The following is a 20,138-nucleotide window of genomic DNA, read 5'->3' on the forward strand; positions in this document are numbered from 1 at the left end:
TTCTGCAGAAAAACAGTATCTAGAAGAGTAAACAAAAGAAGAACAGTATGTAGAAATACTTGGGGATTTTGTAGGAGTGTAGAAGATAGTGTAAAGTCTGTCAGAATTGCCAATTCATTTTTCAATATTGAAATGACTGAATTCTGCACATTTTGTAGACCACATGGTGTCTTTTCAGTGTGAAAAACACCTCTACAGGGCACCTTTCCAGAATGTTTGAAATCTGACCGTTAGATCGCACCCATTGACATTGAACGGTCCTGATCGATCCTAGATGTGACTGTTGGTTTGAGTAAAACCTCTCTCCAACCCAGTCATCGTTAGATCAATCATCTATGGTGTGGATCGCACCCCTTGGCACTTGACCGTTGGGGGAAGGGACACAACCCATTTGATCACACTCTTTGACCGTTGGGGGAAGGGATACAACCCATTTGATCACACTCTTTGACCGTTGGAGTTATGGGCCCGTTGGGCCGACCATTAGGCCCGAACCGAACCATTCGGCTTGATGGGCCTACGAACCATTTGACCCACCCATCCGACCGGTCCACCTTCATCTTGATCCAACGGTGCAGATCAAATCTGAAAAAATTAAAGGCTCCAATCGCTCCTCGCGTACGTGCAAAGTGCAAAATGCAAAGTGCGCCTAAAAAAGCGCCACTATGCGCCCTATAGTCCATTGCCCACGCCGCGCGCGCGTGCGTTGCACCGTCCCGCGGGTCCAACCATGGGTTCAACCCAATGTGCAATTAAGAAGTATTAGAAAAGTGTAGTGCTTTATAAGCCTTTCTCTTTCCTTTCTCTCATCCGGTACGTGACTATCTTTTCAACTACACTTCTACATCCTTTAGTAAAAGCAAATCTTTTCAAGAAAACATTTTCTTTTTCCCAAACGCTTTTGATAAAATATTTTCCAAAATACTAAAACATGCAAAATACATGATTTTGAAAATCCAAAATCACCAACATACTTATCATCTGATAAGAAGTGTATGGAACGTTCTACAATGCTAACGACCATGGCATCCAAAAAAAAAGGGTCAGCCCAGTGCATGAGGCTCCCACCATTGCTGGGTCTGGAAAGAATTAGATGTATGCAGCCTTACTCCTGCTTTGCAAAGAGCCTGTATCCGTGGCTCAAACCCATGACCACCAGGTCACAATAGATAAACCTTACTGTTGCGCCAAGGCTCGCCATGGCGTCAAAAACATGATTAAAAAAGTCATTAGTCTCTTCCAAAAAGACACTTATCGATCCCCACTTCTGCCTAATGATCCATTGGTTCAAATGACGGCCATAATTCCACCTATTGCGTTTGAGAACACGTTGATCTAGTCTCGTGTAGAGTTTTGCCAAGAAAAGCTAAATCGCTGATTTTTATAGTCCTTTATCTTATGCGTGGGTGCCGTTAGCTTCTTTATTAGACCCAGCAAACGGGTAACCCGTGCTGGTATGGGCAAGGAATATCGGCACGGGTACGGGTAGCCTTTCATGAACCCGTACCTCACCCGGGTGGGTTGGGTATACCCGCGGGTAACCCGCCGAATTTAAATTTATATTTTCAACTTATTATTTTTTTTTCAACAAAAGCTCTCACGGACCGTGGGAAGATGTAGAAAGAAGTGTAGAGAGTGTAGAACATAGAGAGCTGCCACCATGTTGATAGAACAACAAACAACAATCATCATAATGATAATGCCACCCAAACTTCGTTTACAGGTATGAGGAAAACAAAAACCCATTTCGTATATTGCGTTTTCTTTTGATTTCTTTGCTTTTTCTGGGTCTAATTTGCTTTCGGGGAAGAACCCATTTGCCATTTTGATGGGTTTTGTTTATTTGGTGTTTGTTATGTAAAAGAGGGGGGAAGGGTATTTTTTGTTTATTTATTTGGTTTTTGTTTTTGTTTTGCAGGTTTTAAATACACAAACGATCAGATTAGGAAGATGGAAGAATCGATTCAGGTTCGGTTTTGGTAGATCTGATAGTTTGGTTTTGGGGATTTTGTTAGTTTGTTTTTTCCTTTGTTTTCCTTATGATGGTATTTTTTGGGGATTTAGCCATTTAGGTTTTAAGTTTTAACCAACTTCAAGTTTTACGGTACCCATGGGTCAACCCGCTACGGGTCATCAATTTTACAACCCGTAAGGGCCGGGTAAAAATAGAAAACGGGTTCTAATTTGTGACCCGGACCCTGCAATACCCGGACGGGCCGGGTAGACCCGCGGGTCCGGGTCACTTTTTGCCGGGTCTATTCTTTATGATAAAGTGTGAAGCACATCTCTACATTTTGTGCAACTATTGAATGGGTCATATCTGCTTGTAGCAGAAGTGGTTAGTGGGTGCGTTGTCATGTGTTAGTGGTTTAGTATTTGATTTGTAATGGGCATAAAAAAGAGTGGAAACTAACTCACATATTTGTAAGTTATTGTATTTGCTTTCTTTTTTAGCCAATAGTAAAAGTTCTCTCTGTTTGTTCTCTTTCTGTAGCAGAATACTACAAAATTTCTAACATTTTCTGGCATCAAAGCACGGTTTGGTTGAAGCTGGGCGTGTCGCTTTGTGGAGGTTGCTTGTTGTAGCAAAGTTCTTTGGGTGAGTTTCCCTTGCACAAAAACTGTTTGATAAAAGTTTTGTATGAGTTCCAATCATGTCAAATGATAAGAATACCCTCAATCTCTCTCAATCCTTGATTCCTATCTTTAGTGGAGAAAATTATGAGTTTTGGAGTATTAAAATGAAGACCCTTTTTATTACACAAGAATTATGGGAATTGGTTGAGAATGGTTCTGTAGTAACCGCGACAGATGTGAGGGAGCTTCGTAAAAAGGATGCGAAAAAGCTTTGCTTGTTTTGCAACAAGCTGTAGTGGACTCTATATTTTCCACAGATTGCCAGTGCCACAAGTTCAAAACAAGCTTGGACCATCTTGAGGCAAGAGTTTTATGGGGATTCCAGGGTAACTGAGGTAGAATTGTAAACACTCCGTAGAGAATTTGAAACAATTTTTATGAAAGCTAGTGAGTCCGTTCATGATTTCTCTTGTAGAATTTCTATTATCATAAATCAGATCAAAACTTTTGGAGAGAATGTCTTAGATCAGAAAGAAAGTTATAGAGAGTTTTAAGAAGCCTTCCAAATAAATTTGATCATGTTATTACAGCTATTGAAGAGTCTAAAGACTTATCAGTTTTTTCTCTTAATGGACTTATGTGTTCTCTTTTGGCACATGAAGAGAGAATGAACAGGTCGACGTAAAAGAATCTTGAGCATGCTTTTCAATCCAAAGTGGAGATTTTGAGCAAAGAAAAAAAAAGGGTGAAGGCTCTTCTGGTCAAAGGCAAGTAGAAAGAGGCCGAGGTAGAAGTCGCTATGGTAGAAGGGTTTACCGTGGTCGAGGAAGGACTAATATGGGACATCGAAGGCATGAGAATGGTGACAAAAGCAACTAAAGGCCGAACGACAGAGGGAAGCAATGATATTTTTGCAAGAACTATGGGCACATCGAAGCAAATTAATGGGAAAAAACAAAGCAACAAGCCAACTTTGCTGAAGAAAAGCAAGAGGAAGGTAGTTTGTTTCTTACTTATTTGAATCCTATTATAAGTAAGACTGATGTTTGGTTCTTAGATATTGGATGTAGCAACCATATGATTGGACATAAGGATATTTTTCGCACTATTGACAAGTCAATTCAATTGCAAGTTCGGCTTGGTGATGGCAGGTCACTAGAATGAAGGTAAAGGGACCATTGCAGTTAAGACTAAGTCAATTATTGAAAGAATAATCCATGATGTTTACTTTCTTCCTGGTTTGGCACATAACTTGCTTAGTGTGGGTCAGTTGATACAAAAATGATAATTGGTTTTTTTCATGATGATGTGTGTGAAAGTAAAAGTAGAAAATCTAAAAAGTCTATCATTAAGATCAAAATGGCTGAAAACAAAATGTTCCCTCTTGAGCTGTCATGTTTGGATGATTGTGCATTGGTTGCTAGCGTTAATAATTATATGGTGGAAGGTCATGCATGCACGTGCAGCCCCCAAAAGGGGTTATCAAGTACGTAAACAGGGATTAGACTTGATAACCCTGTTGAGAACTTGATATCCCTAGGTGAGATTTGATAACCCTGTTTGTGTTAGAGTTGTTAAATCATGTTTAGACCTGTTAACCAGTTGATAACCCCATTTTCGAGCCCCCTTTATAAATTTTCAAAAGAGTGTCCCTCGTTGGCAATTCTTTTATTTTGGTGTCCCCCATTGGCAATTTTTCCTTTATATATTTATCCACAAGGTGAGTCTTACATACATATGCTGCTGGGATATATTGTTGATGAGAGAGAGAGAGATCAAACATAATTAATGTTTTATATATGGGCGATGATATTTTCACTCCCCTTGCATTACGCGCACGCTTCCTTATAGCGTGATTTGCCGTGAAAATTGAGCAACTTCAACGCTTTTTTACGTCAAATTACGTTACAAGGGGAGCGTGCATGTAACGCAGGGGGAATGAAAATATCATCTCCCTTTATATATTTATCAGTAGAGGTGAGTCTTACTTATAATTCAGTTTTTCCAAAAGTAATGTATCCCATATATCTGGTACTCGAACTTCTAATAGAGGGAGAGCATATGTATAATTCCTTACAAATACAGAACATAGGCCCTAACTAATGAACCAAAAGTGTAAGAATCATAGAGAAAATAGATAAAACTCAAAGTCGACTTAGAACATCGAACATTGCTACTGTTGGCCGGTATATGGCCTCCAAGGGCTCAGCTTTGGGCATAGTAAGACAATCATAAAGACAAGATAGAACTCAAAGTCGATTAAGAACATCGAGCATTGCTACTCTCGGCCTGTACATGGTCTCCAAGGGCTCAGCTTTGGGCATAGTCACACCCAAATCTTCCTTCATATCCACCTCCTCTTCTCCAACCCTAGTCCACTCAAAGCATTGAACCAGAGTCCCCACCGCTAAGGCCACCATTCGCGTAGCCAATGCAGACCCCGGACATGACCTCCTTCCGCGCCCAAATGGCATCCAAGTAAACCCTTCTCGTTCTACATCTACACTCTCGAACCTCTCCGGCTTGAATTTTTCGGCCTCCGGCCATAGCTTAGGGTCTCTATGGATAGCCCATATGTTGGCCATCAGCATTGTGCCACGTGGCACATCGAAACCTTCGACAGTGCACTCGTCGGCCGACTCGTGTGGTATCAGAAGTGGGCCTGCGGGATAAAGTCGAAGAGACTCATTAATGCAATTTTGGAGGTATTTAAGATTGGGAAGATCTGACTCATCGATCATTCGGCCTTGTCCAACGTGGGTGTCTAGTTCATCTCTCAATTTATCCAATACATCTGGATGGTTAAGCAAAAGCGACATTGCCCATTCCATGCTCACCGCCGAAGCGTCTGTTCCCCCAACTTGGAGCGCCTGATAACAAGCCATTATAATGCTATAATTTCGTATGTTCTTCTATTCGAACTTTTGGTGCAGATTTAAAAACTCAACTTGAAAGTATGCTAATTCCACTCAACTCTAACCCCCTGTTTGGATACGTGGATTTCAGAATCCAGGTTTTGGTTTGAAAGCAATGTAAAATTCTGGATTTTACAATGGAAGTAAGTTGCAGATGAGATGAAGGGTTTAAGTAAGAAATCCAGGGTTTAGAAATCTCTCCCCCATCCCAACATTTCAAAAACCTAGGAAAAAAAAGGGGCGATCTACTCTCACTCGAAGAAAAAAAGGGTGAGAAATCAGAAAACGACGGACAGTCTCGTCTCGTCTTCCATCCACAATTTTAAGGAAATCCAAGATTCTAAAATCCGTGTATCCAAACGGCCACTAATTGATCACTACAGCCCTGTCGGATTGAAGGAAAAGCTTGGATTGAACATTATCTCCAAGTGAATTTTTTGGGAAGTCCTCGTGTTGCACCGCTGCCTCTTTTTGTCCAATTTGTTAGAGTAAAAAATTGAAAAATATTTCTACATTCTCTTACTAGCACATAGAAACAGATTACTTGTACCAAACCTATTCAATTTTTACTAGGTACCTTCAATTTATGATAACATCCTTCTGTATTAATCATAAACATATCATTTCTCCCTAATTTGTGGAAAGAAAATTTTCTATCATAAATATTTTCTATCATAAATATTTTCTATCATAGGACTACAGAAGTGGCTTTTGATGAAAATTTTTCCATGGTACTTTAGTTTATCATCAGGTGATGGGTGACAGGCATGGACCTATACGGGAAGGAGGGTGGGAGAGCGAGGGAATTCAAAGGCATGAGTGGAAGAGGGTGAGATGACCCTACAGTAAATGAGGGTGGGGACAAATAATTGTGATGATAGAGGGTCAGATCGCCTTGCACGTCGCGGTGGGGTCCACGCCACTGTTTTTGGTCATTTCAACTCTTGTCTTGACCTTTCACTAGGTGGAACTCGGCCGGGTTGAGTAGGGTTGGCCTCCCTAACCCAACCCAAGGAAGCATTACCTCAACCCTACCCTGTCCCGGACCCTGTTGAGGACAATCACCCCTAACCAAACCTGATGGGGTCCGAACTCAGCACTGATGGGTCCGAACTCAGCACTGATGAGGTCCGAACTCAGCAACCAATTGGCTGTTGACACGTGGCCCTCACAGGGACCGCTGGAAAGCCAACACCTGTCCCTGCTAGGTGTGACACCTGGACCAATCAGGGACTTCCACCTACCCTTCTTAGGTATGAGACCTGGTCCATACAGAGGCCACCACCTGTCCTGGACAGGTGGCTTAGAACTACCACCTGTCCTAGACAGGTGGCTCAGAATCACTATAAATAGCCTTCACTTGTGCTAAGGTGAGGGATCTGGAAATCAAAACCCTAAGCTTTTGCTCTGACATTGCTCTGCACTCCTGCTCATACTGACTTGAGTGTCGAAGCGCCCGTCCGGAGCACCACTCCGGGTTGGTCCTCTGACCCTTTGTCTTCTTGTCTGTGCCCTTGTACAGCGCAGAACTCTATCAGCCCTTCAGGCCCAGATCAGCCCTTCCGGCCCTACCATAACCTGTTACCAATTTTAGAAATAACAGATTTGGCGCCATCCGTGGGACCCCGCAACAAAAAACTGTTCGGAACCTCACTTAAGCAATGGTAGGAAAAAACGGAAAGCATGTGCCAACCTCCCGGACGACCCGGGCTACAGCCCCCCGCGAAGGAAGAAGCGAGCGATTGGCCTCGCAGATAGAGGTCGGGGCGCCAGGGGAGCACAGTCCGACTCGCTCGGACCGTTCAGACCCTACCCCGACCCCGAGGGAGATGCAGACCCTTTTCCAAGAAATGACTGCTGTGATTGCGCAGTTCAGGAATCCGGCCACCGCACTCCAGCAGCACCCAGCTGAAGCCTCTCAACCCGCCCAGGGGAGGGGAAGCTCCCGCAGAGAGCACACGCCTCCCCCCCGGGAGCAGACTCGTCACTCTACAAGACGAGATCACCTCTCCCGGGACAAGCATGTGCGCCCCGAGCCTCGCCTACATCACCGGTCACGATCTCCCTCCGTACAAAGGCATGACAGCAAGAGAGACGCCACGCACGGAGAGGGATCGCGGCACTGGCGAAGGAGTTCGGCCAGTCAGTCCGGATCGGCCATGAGCCCGCCAGCAAGGAGAGAGAGGCCCGTCCACCGGGCTGAGGAAAGAGAGGACCCGGTGTTGCGAAGGATCCAGCAGATCGACCACCGGATCGAAGAGCTCGCCAGAGAGCAGGGCCGGCCTGCCTCCCGGATCTTCACAAGTACTCAACCATTTTCGGACAGAGTGCTCAGCGCGGAGGCCCCCGCGGGCTGGAAGATGCCGCAGATTTCGCAGTATGACGGGACCACCGACCCCGTGGACCACTTGGAAACTTTCAGGACCACAATGCTCCTCCACAGGGCGTCGGATGGATTCCTTTGCCGGGCATTCCCCACCACGTTAACCGGAGCAGCGCGGGACTGGTACTCGCGGCTTAAGCCCAGGTCCGTGGACAATTTTGATGATTTTGGGGATGACCTGGCCCGCCATTTCATGAGCAGCAGAAGACCCAGGAAGACGACGGCTTCGCTGATGGCCCTCAGACAGGGAGATGATGAGGCCTTGAAAGTGTTCGTTGGTCGCTTTAATAGGGAAGCTCTTCAGGTTCCCAACCTGGATCCCTCCGCGGCCACGAATGCCCTTCTGGCCGGCGCCCGATCTAATGACTTCAAACGAGCAGTGGCCCGGCGCAATCCGCAGTCCCTCGCAGACCTGATGGCCGGGGCGGAGGAGTACATCTCGGTGGAGGAAACTCTCGCCGCCCTGGACTCTGCTAGCAAGAGAAGGCCTGAGGAGAAGAACCCTACCAAGCAGCGTAGGGATGATAAATCTCAGAAGAAGGAGAGAAGCCCCCACCCGAGAGAGCATTACACGCGGCTGACCGCGTCCAGAGCACGTATCCTGGCAGCCATTCGGGAAGAGGATTTCATCCGGTGGCCGGAGAGGCAGACCTCGTCGGCGAAAAGAAACATGTCCCAGTACTGCAGGTTCCACAAGGACCACGGTCACGACACCAATGCGTGCCTTCATTTGAAGGAGGAGATCGAGCAGCTGATCAGCAGAGGGTACCTCAGAAGGTACTTAAAAAATGATGACAACAGAAGAGAGCGCAAGGACAAGCCGAGGCCCAGAGGCAGAAGCCCCCAGGGCGCTCAACCTCTGGGCGACCTCAACCTCATGGTGTTATTGGTACCATTTCAGGAGGGCCGACCGCAGGAGGAACCTCTTCATCAGCCCGCAGGACTTATGCCCGGCAGGTCAACGCCGTCTATACCTGCAGCAATAAGGCCAGGCTAGAGAACGTGATATCCTTTTCAGATGCAGATCTCGACGGCCTGATCCTCCCGCATGATGATGCCCTGGTCATCACCATGCTGGTGGCGAACTTGGAAATGAAGAAGATCTTGGTTGACAACGGGAGCTCCGCAGACATCCTCTATTATCACGCCTTCGAGCGGATGCTGATCGGAACTGACCGTCTGAAGCCGGCCAACTCTGATCTGTTCGGGTTCTCTGGAGAAGTTGTCAAAGTTGAAGGGCAGATCGAGCTTCCAGTTCTTATCGGGGAGCCGCCCTGCCAGTCCTTCGCCATGGTGAACTTCTTGGTGGTAAGGACAAAGTCGGCCTACAATGCGATCCTGGGACGCCCCGGCCAGAATCTCCACCGAGCTGTTCCCTCCGCCTATCATCAGAAGATGAAGTTTACTACACCAGGAGGTATAGGGAAAATCAGAGGGGATCAGCCACAGTCGAGGCGGTGCTATGCAGCGCCACTGAAAGGGAAGAATGCGTCCGAGTCTCTGCCAATCGAACTGTTTGATCTAAGGGATGAAGCCCAGATCCCTTTCTACAGCGATGACGACCAGAGGCTTGTCCGGATCGGCTCTGCCTTGTCAGAGGCCGCGCAGCAGGATCTTGTTGAGTTCCTCAGAGCCAATGCTTGAAGGCCTGTAAAGAATCTCTGTAATGAAATTTCAAAAAGAAATAAAGTGGAGTTGTCACTAAACTGTGTCCCTCACTTTTGAGTCACTAATATATGCCAGCTCCTCCAATCAAACTCTAAGTGTTTGCAGACTTAGCTCTCAGCCTAAGTGTTTGCAGACTTAGAGAGCGGCAGTTGTGCACTCCGGCGCGTCCAATTTGGTGTGGAGATTAGTTCCAACCGTGGACCTGCCCTAGTGGAAAACCACCTCAAAGACTCTAAGTGTTTGCAGACTTAGCTCTCAGCCTAAGTGTTTGCAGACTTAGAGAGCGGTAGTGGTGCACTCCGGCGCGTCCAATTTGGTGTGGAGATCAATTCCAACCGTGGACCTGCCTTAGTGGAAAACCACCTCAAAGACTCTAAGTGTTTGCAGACTTAGCTCTCAGCCTAAGTGTTTGCAGACTTAGAGAGCGGCAGTGGTGCACTCCGGCGCGTCCAATTTGGTGTGGAGATCAGTTCCAACCGTGGACCTGCCCTAGTGGAAAACCACCTCAAAGACTCTAAGTGTTTGCAGACTTAGCTCTCAGCCTAAGTGTTTGCAGACTTAGAGAGCGGTAGTGGTGCACTCCGGCGCGTCCAATTTGGTGTGGAGATAAGTTCCAACCGTGGACCTGCCCTAGTGGAAAACCACCTCAAAGACTCTAAGTGTTTGCAGACTTAGCTCTCAGCCTAAGTGTTTGCAGACTTAGAGAGCGGCAGTGGTGCACTCCGGCACGTCCAATTTGGTGTGGAGATCAGTTCCAACCACATGGACCCGCCCTAGTGGAAAACCACCTCAAAGACCTGTCCGGCCTGGCCGTCCAACGTCTTCGCCGAAGCCGGACAGGATATGGAGCAATCGCTAGACGCCAAAAGACCTGCCAGACCTGGTCGTCCACAACCTAAGCCGGACAGGATATGGCGCAATCACTAGACGCCAAAAGACCTGCCCGGCCTGGCCGTCCACAGCCGAAGCCGGACAGGATATGGCGCAGTGGTGCACTCCGGCACGTCCGCAATGGCTTGGAGACCAGTTCCGGCCAAGGACACCCAGTGAAAAACCACCTTATAAAGCCCAAGTTCTGAAGACTTGGATCCAAGCAGTGGTTCACTCCGGTCCGTCCCGAAATGGCTTGGAACCCAATTCCGGCCAGGGACCACCCGTGGAAAACCACCTGAAATCCGAGTTCAGAAAAATGGGATCCTGCATTGGTGGTTCACCTCGGTTGGCCTCTAAATGGCTGTGAGCCAACTCCCGGCCAGGAGAGTACGGGGGCAAAAAACCACCCACAATGAAATCCAAGTTCTTAAACTGGGGTTAAGGAGCCGCTTGGTTCACTCCGGTCCAATGCTATGGCCGGACAGGATATTTTTCCTGGTCATCTCGGACCGACCAGAAAATGAGGTCATCTCAGGCCGACCAGAAAATGAGGTCATCTCAGGCCGACCAGAAACTGAGGTCATCACAGGCCGACCAGAAAATGAGGTCATCTTAGGCCGACCAGAAACTGAGGTCATCACAGGCCGACCAGAAAATGAGGTCATCTCAGGCCGACCAGAAAATCTGGTCATCTGTAAAAGACAAAAGACCTGTCCGGCCTGGCCGTCCAACGTCTTCGCCGAAGCCGGACTGGATATGGCGCAACCGCTACGCGAAGACAAAAGACCTGCCCGGCCTAGCCGCCCAGAAGGCTTAGCCGGACAGGATATGACGCGTTCGCCAGAAGACAAAAGACCTGTCCGGCCTGGCCGTCCAACGTCTTCGCCGAAGCCGGACAGGATATGGCGCAACCGCTACGCGACAAAAGACCTGCCCGGCCTAGCCGCCCAGAAGGCTTACCCGGACAGGATATAACGCGTTCGCTAGAAGACAAAAGATCTGTCCGGCCTGGCCGTCCAACGACTTAGCCGAAGCCGAACAGGATATGGCGCAACCGCTACGCGACAAAAGACCTGCCCGGCCTAGCCGCCCAGAAGGCTTACCCGGACAGGATATGACGCGTTCGCTAGAAGACAAAAGATATGTCCGGCCTGGCCGTCCAACGCCTTAGCCGAAGCCGAACAGGATATGGCGCGACCGCTACGCGACAAAAGACCTGCCCGGCCTAGCCGCCCAGAAGGCTTAGCCGGACAGGATATGACGCGTTCGCTAGAAGACAAAATTCTGCCCGGCAGAGCCGCCCAGAAGGGCTCGGACGGACAGATCTCCAGTGCAACTTCTGCACGGCCGAGCCGCCCAGAAGGCTTAGACGGACAGACCTCCAGTGCAAATTCTGCCCGGCCTAGCCGCCCAGAAGGCTTAGCCGAAGCCGGACAGGATACGGCGCACTCACTAGGCCACAGAGGACCTGACCTGCCTAGCCGCCCCGTCCAGGAGATCTGCCCGGACACGACGCCCAGGAAGTTTGGCCGGCCAGACTTCTGGTTCAAATTTCGGTCGAACTGGATTGCACAGGGGCTCCTGCCCGGCCGTGCTCCTTCAGACCAGGCCGCCCAGAGGCCCCTGGCCACCACGGTTTTTTTTCTGGCCCATGCCTGAGGCCGGCCTCAGCTGCCCAGAGGCCTCAAGGCCGGCCAGACGCTGCTTTAACCCTCTTTTTGCTTCCCCTAGCCGTTGTCAAGACTCGGAGAACCAGGGGGCAACTGATGGGGTCCGAACTCAGCACTGATGGGTCTGAACTCAGCACTGATGAGGTCCGAACTCAGCAACCAATTGGCTGTTGACACGTGGCCCTCACAGGGACCGCTGGAAAGCCAACACCTGTCCCTGCTAGGTGTGACACCTGGACCAATCAGGGACTTCCACCTACCCTTCCTAGGTATGAGACCTGGTCCATACAGAGGCCACCACCTGTCCTGGACAGGTGGCTTAGAACTACCACCTGTCCTAGACCTGTCCTAGACAGGTGGCTCAGAATCACTATAAATAGCCTTCACTTGTGCTAAGGTGAGGGATCTGAAAATCAAAACCCTAAGCTTTTGCTCTGACATTGCTCTGCACTCCTGCTCATACTGACTTGAGTGTCGAAGCGCCCGTCCGGAGCACCACTCCGGGTTGGTCCTCTGACCCTTTGTCTTCTTGTCTGTGCCCTTGTGCAGCGCAGGACTCCATCAGCCCTTCAGGCCCAGATCAGCCCTTCAGGCCCAGATCAGCCATTCAGGTACAGATCAGCCCTTCAGGCCCAGATCAGCCCTTCAGGCCCAGATCAGCCCTTCAAGCCCAGATCAGCCCTTCCGGCCCTACCATAACCTGTTACCAATTTTAGACCTAACAAAACCCAACCCAACCAGCCTTTAAATTTCTCGACCCTAATCCAATTCGTTTAGGGAGATGATATATCAGCACCCTCTATAGGATAATTTGCACTCCTTTACCATGAATTGACATCAAAAAGCATAAAAAAAGGAGGTTATGTTGTATACTTTTAATGCTTTTCTTTACGTCAATTCACTTTAAAGGGGTGCGGATTATCCTACAGCGGGTGCGTGCGACTTTATCATCTCCCTTTGTTTACCCCACTAGAAAAAGAGCAAAAAAGAAGAAAAAAACGGAAATTGGGTTCGGGTTGGTTCACAATAAAATAGGGGGGCAATTATCCAGTTCAGGTTGGGTCGAGTTACCCAAGCCACAACACTAACTCAACCCGAACCTGGGTGAAATCGGGTTAAACCCATGGGTACGGCGATACGGGTCGGGCCCAACCCAGGTTGCACCCCTAACAAAGTATTTAGGAACTGTGAGAACTAACGAAAGAGCTTGAAAGGAATTTGGAAATTCAAATAAAAGGAGGCCAGGGAGAAGGGAGTTTTTACCACTACAAGCCCTTTGATGATTTCGTCAGTGCAGTAATCGGGCTCCGATTGTTGCAAAGAAAGCAAAACATCGATCATCGTCTTCTTCCTTCCCTCTCCTTCCTCCTTATCCGCCATCAATCTCCGACGTTCATCAACCAAACCCTGTAAAAACACATCCCTTTCCTTATTCAACTTCACCATCCTCTTCTCCACACCCTGCAAATCCACCCACTTAAAAATCGGAAAATAATCCCCCAAATTTGAAGCCCCATTCAATGCCAAAGTCTCCATAATTATCCCCTTAAACCTCCTCGCCTCTTCCCAATCCACAGCCACACCCTCCCCAAAATACCTCTTCCCCGCAATCATCCCCATCATCATGTTGAATGTCAATCCAGTAAACTTCGATTTCATCTCGACCTTTCAATATGAAAAGACATTTGAGTATATTGGTAAGTAATTTGTTTTTCTATATTAAAAGGAATTGAGCCTCTAGCTCGGCTCAATGATCAAAGGCTTTGTTACTCAACCTTGAGGCCGGAGGTTCAATTCCAACTTAGGTACTAAAAATAAATAAATAATAAATATCAATTCATATTGACCTTTCAATATGAAAAGACATGAGTATATTGGTAAGTAATTTGATTTTCTATATTAAAAGGGATTGAGCCTCTAGCTTCATGGTCAAAGGCTCTGTTCTTCAACCTCGAGGCCGGAGGTTCAATTCCAACTTAGGTAAATAAATAAGTAAAATCTCGACCTATCAATGTCGAATGACATTGGATATATTGGTAAGTAATTTATGTAGGGTGCTGATACCCCCCCTCCCCCCTAACGTTAAACGCTAGGATTTAACGTATATGTCACTTTCCCACCATTTGACCTCTCTCTCTCTCTCTCCACACACACACACACACATCATGAACATTTGGTGGGCCCAACAGAAACCGTTGGTGGAATGGCGGGCCCATCTTTGAACAACGTAGGCCCCGCCCATACCACACCATAGGATAATCCAAACCGTTCATTTGATGGGCCATAAAGTTAAATAGGTTGCGTCCCAAAATATCATTTCCATAGGCTGATCCTATCCATCCGATCTAAATAGAAACTACATCTTATGCAACCTCTATAGATTGTAGGGTTGTGATCATCCTATGGAAATGAATTTTGGGGCACAACCTATTTACATTGTGGCCCATCAAATGAATGGTTTGGATCATTCTATGGAGTTTGTCGTAAAGTAACATTAAGGCCCGTCCACAACATAGGACGATACAAGCCGTCCATGGTTTGGATAATCCTATGGAGTTGGTCGTATATTAACATTAAGGCCCAATCGTAGGCCCCACTAATATTTTTCAAATTGAAGCATACCGTCCACAACATAGGATGATCGAAGCCGTCCATGGTTTGGATCATCCTATGGTGTGGTTCGTGCCAATTTAGGCCCCACCCATATTTTTGAAAATGAAGTGTACCGTCCAGACCATAGGATGATCTGAGCCCTCTATGGGCCAGCCGTCCGCGCGCGCGCCGGGAGGTAACTATCTCTTATTTTGTATCTTATTTGATCCAATTCGAAGCCCCTAGGATGAAAAGAGGTTATTTTGAGGTCCTTACACTCGCTATGCCTATAGACTGGGTATTCACCTTATCAATTATCAAATCAATGATGGGTTCCGTTTGGCACATAAATTGGTGCTCGAACCCGACGACCAAACTTTTAAAAATATCGAAAAATTTAACCGGAATTTGGCGAAATTCCCACATATTTCAATTTGGTGGCCGAAACCCAAATTTTAAACCTACCCAAAAAAACAAAAAAAATCTATACCTTTCGAAATTGGGTCCAATCGGAGTTTGATTTAAACAGTTGCAGGACAAGATGTCGGATCTCACCGGCGCGGAGGCCGGAGAAGAGATTGATGCGTTGGGTGGAGAATATCTCGAGGGAGGCGATACGGCGGAGATTGCGCCAGTGTGGGCCATATTGGGCCCACGCGAGGGTGGTGTGGTTGTTACCTAGGTGTTTTCCGGGGAGTAGTTTCGGGCGATTGGCGAAGATAATGTCATTTTTGGTGAAGCATTCTTCGGCGGCAGAAGCCGAGGAGACGACGAGGACGGGGCGGAACCCGAATCGGAGGTAGAGGACGGGACCGTATCGGACGGAGAGATTGGTTAGGGTTCGATGTAGGGGTTTTTTTAGGAGGTGGAGATGACCTATTAGGGGGCGAGATGGAGGGGAAGGGGGTGGATTTTTTGGGAGGTTTAGTTTTGGGAATATGAGTTTGAAGAGGAAGAAGAGAAGGGGGAGGGTGGCTGTGGCTAAAATGATGTGGGAGATTTCCATCTGTGTTTTTTTTTGGAGAGGATTTTGAGAATGGGAGAGGAAGGAGAGGGGTTAAAAATGGGGTTTTTGGTTGTGAGGTTTCCCATATTTTTTCTTCAAGTCAAACTGGGTCTTTCTGTCGTTGATATCGACACACCCCTGCTGTCTTTTGTCTTTCAAGTGTATTTTATGTGTCTACTTTTAGACTTTTGACTTCTCAGGCGAGAAAGAGGAGGAAGAAGATGATAGAAAAGGGGGAAGAAAGAAAGGTCTAATAAAGAAAGAAACGTCTTTCAAGTGTGAATTTGCAATATGGCTCTCTGGGTCCCACGTTGACGGGTAGGAACTACGGCATTGTGGGTCCCACGCTAAATTGATCATAGCCACACATTTCATTGGTCTCCTTCGTATGTCTTTCTAAACCAAACGTAACGTCTGACTGAAGACTTAGAAAAGTCTAACATCTAGAAGATCGTCACCATGGTTGAATGCTAGGGTTGCAACCCGACTAAACCGTCCATTAGATGGACTGTATAGGTTGATCCTAACCCCTCCAATCTATAGAGGGTTAGGAGGGTTAGGATCAACCCTCTAATATTCAGTCCCTCTATAGATCGGATGGTTAGGATCAACCTATGGAAATGACTTTTGGGGAACAAGCTACTCAGGGTGTGGGCCATCTAATGGATGGTTTGGATCATCCTATGGTGCAGGCCATATGGAACTTTTTAATAAAGTGAAGAGTGCGATCATCAAAATATAACTTTTCCTTTTTGTTTTCTAATCTTAAAATCTCGAATTCAGTCGGGTTGAACTCGTGTCGAACCTCGTCGGGTTGGAACTCGGGTTGAGTCGGGTTCAGGTTGGCCTCAGCTCCACCCAACCACACCTGAGTTGCACCCCTAAGAGTAGGGGTGCAACTTGGCTCAGGTTGGGTTGAGCTTTTGTTAAAAAAATGAATTGGAATCAACACGAACCCGACCTGATTTTAAGGTAAAAGCTCAACCCGAATTCCCAAAAATCAACCCGAGTTGCACCTAAGGGTGGCAAAATTGGCTGAACCGAACTGAACCGAGCAGAAACAGAACCGAAAATTCGGTTTCAATTTGGTTAAACCAAACCGATTCAAATTTCGGTTGTTCGGTTTGGGGATCAAACCGAACCGAAACCGAATATTTCCAATGATTATGACTAAGGGTGGCAAAATTGGCGGAACCGAACCGAAAATTCGGTTTCGGTTTGGTAAAACCAAACCGATTCAAATTTCGGTTCGGTTCGGTTTGGTTTGGGGGTCAAACCGAACCGAAACCAAACCATTGCCACCCCTAGTTGCATCCTTACCTATGAGAGAGCAGCCACCTCAGATGAATTAAATGAATAAGACAATATCAGCCTATGTGGCTGCTCTCACATGCAACAGTCGGTCCGCAAAATGCCTTCTGTGATGGTCTCTACTCCCTAGCAAATCCCTCTGAGGGGGGGCTGTGACAGTACTCGTGGGTAAATACTGTTGTGGTGGAAGCTAGGCGAAGATCACTGTCTCCATCCTTTGGAAAAAGTATCCTTGAATCCACAAGGACAATAAAAAAGAGAGAAGAACTTGTATTCAATTTTTTATATAAAAAAGATGACTTTATTAATAAAATGATTGCATGTACTTGTATTCAAATTTTCATTCAACAGAAAACTGCTTTCATACACCAAAGGAAAAACAATTCAAAGACAAAAAGTGGAGAGAACAGATACTTCCCCGACTTGGAATATCATCAAACACTTGAGGGGCAATGCGAAATGTTGTAATTAGCTCCCGCATATCTCCTTCAGTGTAGCTGCGGCTGCTTGGTCGACCGAATACTGCAACATCCCAAAAGAGAGAAGATATGGAATTTGTATGAAAATTCGTAAAAATGGGGAGGAGGGATTAAGAAACTGAGGTTGGAGAGACCTTTTTGAGAACCCAAGTGGCATGATCATAGGCTCTTATGAAGAGCACTTCGAGGTTAGCGTTGTCCACTTCTCTGTAATTGACAAAGTTCTCCCTCGCGTACTTGGGAGTAATAACTGTCTTTGGGCAAACGCCTCATCAACCTTAATGATGGGGCACAAATACGACTACGCTCTCAGATATCGCCACGTGTCATCCATGCACGAGCAGAGCCCAACCATCATGAAGAATGGCGTTGGAAAACGGCAAAGACCACACATTCATGACACGTGTCGCACTCTCGCCGCCCAGGCCTCATCATCACAAATTATGGAAGGAAATGGCCACGCGCGCCGGCAAGACAGGGTGACGGCCCAATCCTGCAAAGGAAGGTTTTTCCTCCATAATGATGAAAAAGAGCCGCACACCTCCCTTTAAAAAGGGAGGAAAAGGAAGAACAAGGAGGACCTTTTTTTCGCGGAAAAGAGGACTTTACCCATTCTCCATTCCGGACACCGGAAAAAGAGGCGAGGCAACAACAGAGGAGGCTAGGACCCCAATCCTACTCTCCCTGCTAGTCCCCTCCGACCCACTCACTCACACACCCAGAAAAGAGCCCGCGTGCTGCCCCTGGTAACCCTGATCGAAACTCCCTTCCCTCTCTCGCTGTTCTTTATATTGACTGGTCGAAGGATCTGACTTGGGTGTCGAAATGGTCGTCCGGGACCCACCCCGGACCCCCCTGACCCCCTTTGTTTGTGATTGCAGACCCCGCGGAAGCCCTCTACCGACCGCGCGATCGCAGACCCGGATTCAGACGCCATCACTTAACACTGCCCCATACGCCCTCAAAGCTCTCTCCATTCCTCACCAACTTCAAAATCTCTCTCTCTCTCTCAGGGAACTAGCAAATCAAGAGAGGGGTATTTCTGACATTTTCTCAACACTCTTAAATTAAACAAATAAAAATTGCAAATTCCATTTTCAAGCCCCCTCTATAATTTTTCAAAAGAGTATCCCACATTGGCAATATTCGTATTTTGGTGACCCCATTGACAAATTTTCCTTTAAATATTTATCCACAAGGTGAGTCTTACATACACATGCCCCTTGGATCTATTGTTGATGAGAAAGAGAGAGAGAGTCACACATCAAACATAATTAATGTTTCTCAGTTCTCACACATCAAACATAATTAATCTTTTATATATTTACTAGTAAAAACGCACGTGCGAACAATCAATTTATCTTGTGGCCCATTAAATGGACGGTTTGGATCATCCTATGGTGTAGCCCGTAAAATATTCAGTACAATTTTTTTCTTTTTTGATAGGTCAGTTGGGGTTTTGTAGGGATCCTACCAGCTTATTAAAAAATACTTCACTACATGGGCTTGCACCATATATATTCTAACAAGAATTTTGTGACAAAGCCTGTAAACCAAAAACATATTTCTTACACTCCCTATTAAAAAAAATAGTACTTTTAACTTACACCAGAGGATGATCCAAACCGTCCAATTGATGGGTCACATCGTAAATAGGGTGTTTCCAAAACAAACATTTCCATGCGATGATCCTAGCCCTGCAGTCTATAGAGGAATGGCATATTTAGGAAACATTTATTAGTTGGAGGGTTGTAATTATGCTATGGAAATGAATTTTGGCACACAACCTACTTACATTGTAGCCCATGAAATGGACGGTTTGAATCATCCTACGATGTAAGCCATATAGTACTTTTTCAAAAAAAATACTCACTATCAGGACTTACACTATATAAAAACTCTCATAATCACATCATTTCCCTCTAAATCATAGGGAAATGGGTCAAATGGGCCGGGTAAAAATCACCCAGAAATGGACTGTTTGGACCATTAAATGGACGGTTTGGATCATCCTATGGTGTAGGACGTAAAATATTCAGTACAATTTTTTCTTTTTTATAGGTAAGTTGGGATTTTGCGGGGACCCCTACCGGCTTATTAAAAAATGCTTCACTACATGGGCTTACACCATATATATTCTAAGAAGAATTTTGTGACAAAGCCTGCAAACCAAAAACATATTTCTTACACTCCCTATTAAAAAAAAACCGTACTGTATAACTTACACCATATGATGATCCAAACCGTCCAATTGATGGGCCACATCGTACATAGGCTGTTCCCAAAAAATACATTTCCATGCGATGATCCTAGCCCTGCAGTCTATAGAGGAACGACATATTTAGGAAACATTTATTGGTTGGAGGGTTGTAAAGGAAATGAATTTTGGCACACAACATACTTACATTGTGGCCCATGAAATGGACGGCTTGGATCATTCTACGATGTAAGCCATACAGTACTTTTTGAAAAAAATACTCACTATCAAGACTTACACTATATAAAAACTCTCATAATCACATCATTGCCCCCTAAATCATGGGGAAATGGGTCAAACGGGCCGGGTCAAAATTACCGGAGAAATTTTATGGGTCATCGGGCTTGGACCCGCACCTAGGAAAAAAACAAATAAAATGGGTTGGTAATGCTGAGAAGGGGAGGGGG

General features: G+C 46.5%; 1 protein-coding gene and 1 long non-coding RNA gene across 4 annotated transcripts; one reads left to right on the forward strand and one right to left on the reverse strand.

Moving 5' to 3' along the window:
- Positions 1-1,303: 1,303 nt before the first annotated feature.
- On the forward strand, positions 1,304-3,881 carry LOC143864096 (uncharacterized). Of its 3 annotated transcripts, none has more exons than XR_013241087.1 (3): positions 1,304-1,723; positions 1,919-1,968; positions 2,498-3,881. It is a non-coding gene; the product is annotated as an uncharacterized LOC143864096 (long non-coding RNA). The 3 variants fall into 3 exon arrangements; XR_013241086.1 differs by having other exon boundaries at positions 1,305-1,723; positions 2,495-3,881; XR_013241088.1 differs by lacking the exons at positions 1,304-1,723; positions 1,919-1,968 and adding an exon at positions 1,975-2,346 and having other exon boundaries at positions 2,495-3,881.
- Positions 3,882-4,618: 737 nt separating this feature from the next.
- On the reverse strand, positions 4,619-15,802 carry LOC143858250 (cytochrome P450 81Q32-like). Its single transcript, XM_077368908.1, has 3 exons — positions 15,169-15,802; positions 13,350-13,751; positions 4,619-5,447 (listed from the first exon to the last, which is right to left on the reverse strand). Exons 1-3 carry the CDS (start codon positions 15,682-15,684, stop codon positions 4,827-4,829), a joined length of 1,539 nt encoding a protein of 512 aa, XP_077225023.1. The 5' UTR covers positions 15,685-15,802; the 3' UTR covers positions 4,619-4,826.
- Between the last annotated feature and the right edge of the window lie 4,336 nt (positions 15,803-20,138).

The sequence above is a fragment of the Tasmannia lanceolata genome, unplaced genomic scaffold (assembly GCF_043159265.1).
Source record: "Tasmannia lanceolata isolate RefF3 unplaced genomic scaffold, GAP_Taslan_0.1 ptg000003l, whole genome shotgun sequence".
Classification (NCBI taxonomy): domain Eukaryota; kingdom Viridiplantae; phylum Streptophyta; class Magnoliopsida; order Canellales; family Winteraceae; genus Tasmannia; species Tasmannia lanceolata.

What these genes read in the sequence shown, in the direction of transcription:
- LOC143858250 (XM_077368908.1), bottom strand. Translation starts at nt 15,684, where the DNA reads ATGGAAATCTCCCACATCATTTTAGCCACAGCCACCCTCCCCCTTCTC. An exon ending in ATTGGACCCAATTTCGAAAG is followed by an intron (nt 13,752 to 15,168) that starts GTATAGATTTTT and finishes TCATATTGAAAG; the next exon opens with GTCGAGATGAAATCGAAGTT. An exon ending in TCATCAAAGGGCTTGTAGTG is followed by an intron (nt 5,448 to 13,349) that starts GTAAAAACTCCC and finishes GCTTGTTATCAG; the next exon opens with GCGCTCCAAGTTGGGGGAAC.